The sequence below is a fragment of the Podarcis raffonei genome, chromosome 7 (genome assembly GCF_027172205.1).
Source record: "Podarcis raffonei isolate rPodRaf1 chromosome 7, rPodRaf1.pri, whole genome shotgun sequence".
Classification (NCBI taxonomy): Eukaryota; Metazoa; Chordata; class Lepidosauria; order Squamata; family Lacertidae; genus Podarcis; species Podarcis raffonei.
In genome coordinates, this window is record NC_070608.1 from 9,946,187 (window position 1) to 9,954,262 (window position 8,076).

The following is an 8,076-nucleotide window of genomic DNA, read 5'->3' on the forward strand; positions in this document are numbered from 1 at the left end:
TGTTCCGAGTTACTCGTTTTTAATCCAAAACCGTCCGTTGAGAGAAAATTGTCCCTTTTTTTACACCCAGGGAGTATGTTTCGTGTTTGAACCTGTGTGCTGTAGATTAAACGCAGTTCGTTTTTGCTCCCCTTGGGAAAGTAGCCATTGGTCTGGGAGACCACATGGGGGCTAAAACTCCAGCTTGCCCCATGGGAGGAGGTGAACAGAGAAAGAGTTCCAAAAAAAAAAATGATGGTGACCATCCTCTGCATAAATTACATGCTCTGCTGTCCCCCTACAGTGGCTCAAAGCAAAGATAACCATTGCAAGGCTGACAGTCTTAGTGCACACCACTCTGAATAAATATTTGCTGGGACAGAAGGTGTCAGGTGTTGGGGTGTGATTATTAACACACACTCACTTCAGCAAGAATGTCTTCCTGGAATTGTACTTATTTCTCCAGATGATGCAAATAACACAGTGGATAATGCGTTGGTGACCTTGTTTCAGATCCTTGCTCAGCCATGAACCTCATTAGGCGACTTTGGATCAGACATGTTCTCTCCTTCAGTCTTTCTCGTGGTCCTTCTGAGGATAATATGGTCCTTGAGTGGGTGGGATTAAAAATTGATGATAATGGTGACCAGTCCTTCTGGCAAGTGAGCCATGGTGCTGGGCCAATCTACGCTGTTGTTCAGATGCATCTCCTTAGTATGGAATTGCTTCTAGTCCATTGAGTGGATATCAATGCGCTGATGTGCCTGTATTCCCCTTGTGGCACAGATTGGCTACCAACTGCTTAAACTCATGGGCTGCAATTCAGCAAAGGGAAAGTGCATAAGGAAACCAAACTCCTCTGTCATCGCCTCGGCTCTGCTGTTCCCTTGCCAGCGATGAAACGCCTGTACATGCACTGAAACCCTTAAATCTTGGTTATGAATGCACATCCGTTAGGTCTTTCAGTAGTTCAGTATTCCTGGGACTTTCTGCATGCAAAGCAGGGCTCTTCCACTGACCCACATCCCTTCCCTAGTGGGTCATCAGCTGTACGAGCTCATCTGTTATTTAACTGAAGCAAATACTGCAATCTCCTTTAGTACCAATAATTTATGAAATACAGGGCTCGGTCATTTATTTGCACCTAGGTTTCCTTGCTCTCGTTTTAGCAACATTGCAGCCCCGCCATCCAAAGAAACCCTTTGTAACGTCTCCCCTTTTCTCGCAGGTGACAGAAGAGGAGCAGTCAGCCAACCACACGGTGATGATTCAGGAAACATTGCAGCAAGCGTCCGTCGAGCTGGGCGAGCAGCACCATTTGGTCGTCTCCTCCGATGAGGTGGAAGGGATCGGGACAGTGACAGTCTACACCCAGGGGGGAGAGGCCTCTGAACTTATTGTGTATGTGCAAGACATGCAGTCTGTGGAGGAGCAGGTGGAGGAGCAGGAGCAGCCTGGACAGAAAATCTAGATCAAATTCCCAAGGGAGACCAGCCTTCTGGTACCGCCAAACTGCTACATGCTTTGTTTTCCAATCTATATTTAATGTTGGGCAAGAACAGAACCTCCCGCAGCTGCTACTCTATCATATGTTTAGTCTTTGGCAGATGGCGCACGTGGTTGTTGACTGGACTGGTGGCTTCTTCTTTTTGCCAGGAAACGTTTTGGTACGTACTGAGCCATGCGCAGCTTCCTTTCACATGGCGCTACTCCCCTGCTCGTAAGGAACGCCTGAAGTCGCAGCAAGCAGATCCATGCAGATGGATGGTTCATGACCACTACCTTCTGGGATAAAAGATACTTTTCCTAGAGCAAGAGGTGAACCAAAAAAAAAAGCAAGAGGAGTCAGTGGCAGTGGACAGCACTTGATAAACGCTAAAATGTGTGCGTGTTATGCACTTTAAGAAGACTGTAGATGGAAAAGACAATTTTAGCAACCGCCCGGAAAGTTCAGATTTTAAGACTTGCCAAGCAACAGGCCCCGCAGCGAAGCTATTCAGAAGAACAGGCTCCATTGGGTTGGGTTCACTCAACGTGCAGAAAATGTGGTGGTGTGAATCAGAGCCAGCTGTTCTTCAGTGCTGCTTTCTAAACGGTTTTTCTAAATAGTGTTCAGCATTTTAACCTCCCCAAAGACAGCTTTCCTTCCTTTTGTCACTGTGAATTGTTGAAGACCCGAGATCATTACCCGAAGAAATGTGTTCTCTTTTATCTTGTATCTTTTAATCTTTTAAACCGGGACTCTGTGCCAGTGAGCATGCCACGTTTTTATTTGGATGGGATCTAATCTGGCACGCGAGTGAAAAGATCCCACCTCTAAGAGTCTTTCAGATGCACAGTCCCTGCCGAAATGCAAGTGTTTTATGGTTGTGACATATTTTGGACACGTATATTGGAGATATATAGTGGATTTCTTCCTTTTTTTCCTATCTGTGAAGCATTATTTTCTTGTCTCTCCCTTTCCTTTTTTGCAAGCAATAGCAATAACTTCAGAAATATATATTTTAAAAAATCAAAGCTTGGGCACAGTTTTTTAGATTAACACACCTGCTACAGGGTTATGTCTCATATAATATACAATGGATGCCATGTTGAAGCACTGAGAAGTAATACCAAGCCAAAAAATCTGTGGAAGCCACGGTGATAGAATGATATTTCGGGATCCTATTTCTCCCAGCCTGGCAAACGCTGAGCATTTTTTCCAAAACAAAAAGCACTAACTCTGCATCCTTGAACTGCATTGAATCGCTCTTCTGTATTCATTAGACACAGGTGATCTATGGAAGTCTTATTCTTTTTCTGTCTCCTTAAATAATAAAATAGATATCCACTATGAGGAAACACCCAAAGTAGAGATGCAAGCATCTCTTGCTGTAAGTAAGGGCTCAAACACTCTGCTCTTGGTGGAGAAAAGGGCATGCAATTTGGAGAAAGACTCTATTTCAGGGGAAACCAATGAGGTGCCCTCTGGATGTTTCCAAACTACAACTCCCATCATCCCTCGGCATAGCCTCCTCTGTCCAGAGCTAATGGAGTCTTAACAACTTCTAGATGACACCATGTTGGCTACGCCAGCTTATCCACGTGTTTTTTTTCCCCCAGTAGGCTTTGGGGAGTGGATCTAATTTGGCCCTATGTGTTCTGATCTCATGTCCCGTGTTCAGGTTGTGATTTGAACTACACGGCAGTGCATTCACCAGAGAACTTAACCACTGGGCTCCACAAACAATGTCACATCTCATTGGGTATCTCACAGCTGACATGCGAGAGTGACAATTCCTTGGGCTGTGTCAGGAAGTGGGCAGAAGAGGAATGGTGGAAACTGCCTCCCCAGCCTGACCCTTCCAGGGAAGAAGACAGTTCAGAATTACAACAGGGATTTGAGGGAGGTCACAACTCAGAGGCAGATGAGGGGGAAAGCTGGGAAATAATGGGAGAGGAGGAGGAAGAAGAAGCACCAGGGAGGCGACATCCGACGGACACAGTGTCTTTAGAAAGCATTCCAGACCCACCATCTCCCAGAACCTGGTGAGCATTGAAAGTAGGAGAGCAATGAGCTCAAAGGCAAAGGGCATGTTGCAGCACCCGCAGTGATGACTCTTGAGGAAGTGAGACAGACAGAGTGGGTGGAGACTCACTCGGGACAACGCCATTTTTCCAAGAGGTTGCATTCCAAAGCCTCTCTCTGTGAATATTGAATAAAAAGCAGGTGGTAAGGACTTTTCCTTGTCTTATCCATTCCTGGCAACCTGCCGTGGGGGTGGGGTCCTCTACCGCCTGACAGGTTGTGGGGTAGAGTGCAGGAACGGGCTGACTATACAGCAGCTATACAGCTCCTGCCTTTTTTCACCAGTGCATCCTTTGTATTGTCATTCACACAAACTGTATTTTGGGGTGGCATCTGGTATGTGAGACCGAACTCTTTCTCTCTTTTTTTGTAATCTCAAACCCCCGTTCCTCAAATAAATATCAGACAAGGTGAAAATGTAAAACCCCCGTCACTGTTTTACAGGATCACATTTATGTATATTCAGTGCGGTGTCCTAAACTGCATGTGGGGAAGAAACTAGCTTCAGTCGAACCTACACATTTCTGCTGTAAGTCCATCTGCTGCAGCTGCCTATGGCTCCAAACTTGGTTTTAGTCACATCCCGAAAAGTAACGATGGTTTAAATGTCATGGCAATGGATGCACACAAAACGGACAACAAGAAGTAAATAAGGATGAAATGGATATGGAAGAAGAGATGATGTAGCAACAGGAGGAAGAGATGGACATATGCTTGTAACAGGAGTGGGAAACCTGATTTTTATTTTTTTAAAAGAAATTGTATTAAATTAAATTTGGATGGATTTACAATAATTTGGAAAAACCAATAAATAATAGAAAAGACAATGGATGCACACCAAACAGAGAAATGACCTTTTAAAATCAGCTATCCTATCTGCAATAGGATGCTTGATATGAAGATTCGTAATTGGACAGCCTGAGATGTAAAAGATCTCCCCCTGTTCCTGCACTTTTATGTTTTGAAATTCTGTATGTACACACAAATTATTCAGGGTGTAAATGGCTATGTGATTCATGAATCAGATACACAAACACTTCTAGGTTAAAATGGGAAATTGCCTTCTGAACGCACTGAAATTCTACCCTTCACTAAAAGCCTGATATGTGATCTCTAAGGAATTGTTCTTGTTAATATGTACAAAAACAGTCATGTTTGCGAGTGTAATGCTCAGATGGCTTGAATGGCTGTAAATAAGGGAATCTGAACTAAGAGATTTGTCATTCTTAATCCTTGTGACCAAATTCATCTCAGAGTTAAGCATGGTTTCAAGTGACTGAAGCATGTCTAACAGATTGTGGTTCATGACTTCATCATGTGCATCTCATTTATTTTGGGGAGGGATAATCTTTTTTTATCTGCACTTCAAAAAAAAAAATTAATAACGCAAGTCTGTCGTGTTCTGTTCAGTGGGTTTAAAATTAGACAAATTCAGCAAGTGTTCTCCCTGCCCTTAAAAGCAAAATAATAATAATAATTACCCAACCCAATAAATCATTTTTTTTTTCAAGTCTTGAGTTGGCTGAAGGGTGTTTCTTTGCAATTAGGCAGACCTGTGAAAACCTTAATGTCAGAAGCATCTCTCCTTCAGGAACCAGCCCACTTGGAGCTTAATAGGATCAGTATCTCTTTGGAGTCAAGAATTTCAAGCTTTGGAAATGTGGATTGGCACATAGACAGGTCTGGTGTGGCGACCCAGTGCATAGTAAAAGGGTTGCTATTGCCTTGGAAATGGGCATAAATTGGCCATCCAGTTGGGCCAACTTAGCGCTAGTCAATTGCTTTAACCCTAATCATATGCTGACCAAAATTCCATATGGCACAAAGCCTGAAGGAAACACAAACATTTTAGAAGACTTTCTGTGCTAGCTAATTATCTGGCTTTTCCATCGCACTTGTTGTTTGACCATTCAGAAATAAAGAATACACTGTGTTGGGGTTTCAGTGTGATTTGGGGGAGATTCTTTTGATGATAAGGTTGGTAGCTGTATTTCTCACTGTTCCAAATGCCAATTAGCTGATGGAAGCCAGGTTGAACTGAAGGCAATATTTGCAAGTAAGGTAAAATGCTTGCCCATTCATTAATTGGCGGTAAATGGGGATTGTTCATTATCATCTAGACGCGACGCAAAGAAAACCAGGGCTAATGCAGCAAATGAATTTGTATTGTGGTTTCCAATTAAACTTCATTGTTCGTTTGCAGAGATTACTCTTTGCCGTAATCTGGAAAAGGAAGAGTAACAGCTGCAAAATGTGTTTCTCTCTTTTTTTTCTTCAAATCTTCAGCTACTCTGTCTACAGCCCATTTGCCATTAAAACTGCATTTTGAGCAGTGTTGTTAAACGGTAGCAAGATTCACACTATTAGTAGAGAAACCTTTCTGAATCAATTAAGCAATTGCCTGTGTTAATATCTGGCTGCAGGGGTGGGATACGAAAACTAATTTGCCATGCATCGCTTACAAATTTTCAAGTAAATTATTTTCAAATTGACTCTGCACTTCCACTGTCCATGACAGGTGTAATTTAAAAGAAAAATTCTAATATATCACTGTCATGCACACCTACCGCAATTTAAGGCTTGGCTTGTTTGGAGCCTGATAACAGTAGTTCTGCTTCCTGCCGATTGAGGATGGAAATTATTGTTGTTTTTTCCTGACTAAATGTGATGCATTTTACAGACGGAAAGCCAAACAGTAAGTCTATGCAAATGTTACCTTTATGACTGCTCTGAATGCAGTAATAACATTTGGCTTGGGGTTTTTTCCACCCCTGGTATGTTTTTGGCAAAGATTTCTTCTAGTCTTCATTCTGTTCTACTAATAACTTCCATCCTACCTTATTTGTGTGTTTAGTACATCTGCCATAATTTGATGCCAGAGAGGGCTATCTGTGTTAGACTGTTTTGGACACAACCAATAAAAGGTTCTTCATAATCTCAGTGCAATCCAACATATAAGACTCCACACCCTCTTGAGTAGATTAAGAGGGATTTACAGGCCCAGGATCATAGAATCCTAGAGTTGGAAGGAACCACGAGGGACATCTTGTCCAACCCTCTGCAATGCAGGAACCTTTTTGCCCAACGCGGGGCTCAAACCCACAACTTTGAGATCAAGAGTCTTATGCTCAACTGACTGATCACCCATAGGCTTCACAAATGGGCAATATAATGACAAACACAATTCATTGCTGTGGTGTTTGCCCTCCTAGGTTTGTGACATCATACTGGGTTCATAAGGAAGGGGTTAACTAATTGTAAAATGACTAACCAATGGGAACCCAAGGGGAGGAGTTAGAGTTAGGGTGGTTGAGAAGTCAGTCTGGAGTTAGAAGAGATGGAGAGAGGATAAGTCTGGGTTGGGCTAGTCTGATGTGAGACTGAGAGAATCTGTTAAGAGGAGTCAGTCAAACAGTTGATGTAATCAGTCAGAAGGTATTAGGAAGGTATAGGCCAGTAAAGAAACTAAAGTTAAGATACTGACAGGAATATTATCTGAGAAACCATAAACTTGTTAATGCTTATAAAATAAACTTGTTTATTTGGTTCAATTTTAACAACTGACTGGACTCAGTGTTTTACCCGAGAGTAACGGGTTGGTGGCAGCGGGGAAGCGAGCACAGTGGTGGCACAGGGATCACTAGATCGCTAAATGTCCGGGGACCCTGTGTGATTGCCACAATTGCAAAAGAGTGTAAGGTGATGCATATTGAAGTCAAAAATATTAATTTCATGTACACCCTCATGGGTTTGGCTTGGAGGTGATGGACCAGGAGTGAGACCTTTGAGTCAGAGTAGTTAACTCGATGAAGATGTGTGGCAGCTATATAAAAGACAACTTCCACGCTAGAAATCATTAGGAAAGTAAAATACAGTGTCATAATGTCCCTACCAAATCTACAGTGTGACCGCATTTAGAGTACGGGACTGTGTATCATTCTGGTTGCCTCCAAAAGGATGTTGTGGAGTTGGAAAAGGCCCAGAAAACAGTCACCAAAATGTTCAAGGAGATGGAGCGACTCCCTTATGAAGAACGGTTGCAGCATATGGGACTTTTTAGTTAAGAGAAAAGGTGAGTAAGAGGAGGAGACATGATAGCAGTTTATGAAATCATGCATGTGGTGGAGAAAGGGAATAGAGAAACGTTTCTCTCCTAAAACCAGAATTAATGGACATCCAAGGAAGCTGAATGTTGGAAGATTTAGGGTGGGTAAAAGAAAGTCCTTTGCACAGTGCATAGTCAAACTATGGAACTTTCTCCTTACAGAAGGCAGTGATGGCCACCTACTTGGGATGGCTTTAATAGAGGATTAGACAAATTCATGGAAGAAAAGGCTATGGCTACCAGCCATGACGATCACTGCAGATGGTGACAGCAGCCATGAAATTAAAAGATGCCTGCTTCTTGGGAGAAAAGCAATGACAAACCTAGGCAGCATCTTAAAAAGTAGAGACGTCACCTTGCCAACAAAGGTCCGTATAGTTAAAGCTATGGTTTTCCCAGTAGTGATGTATGGAAGTGAGAGCTG

The 8,076-nt window shown here is 42.7% G+C and overlaps 1 protein-coding gene across 4 annotated transcripts in view; it reads left to right on the forward strand.

The window, feature by feature from the left end:
• The window catches only part of ZFAT (zinc finger and AT-hook domain containing), a 126,768-nt gene extending 120,952 nt beyond the window's left edge, over window positions 1–5,816 (forward strand). For all 4 annotated transcript variants that reach the window (XM_053395259.1, XM_053395257.1, XM_053395256.1 and 1 more), the window contains one exon: window positions 1,208–5,816. In XM_053395259.1, coding sequence (XP_053251234.1) covers window positions 1,208–1,450 — 243 coding nt within the window. In that variant the 3' untranslated portion in view covers window positions 1,451–5,816. The remainder of the gene's footprint in view (window positions 1–1,207) is intronic.
• Window positions 5,817–8,076: the final 2,260 nt, after the last annotated feature.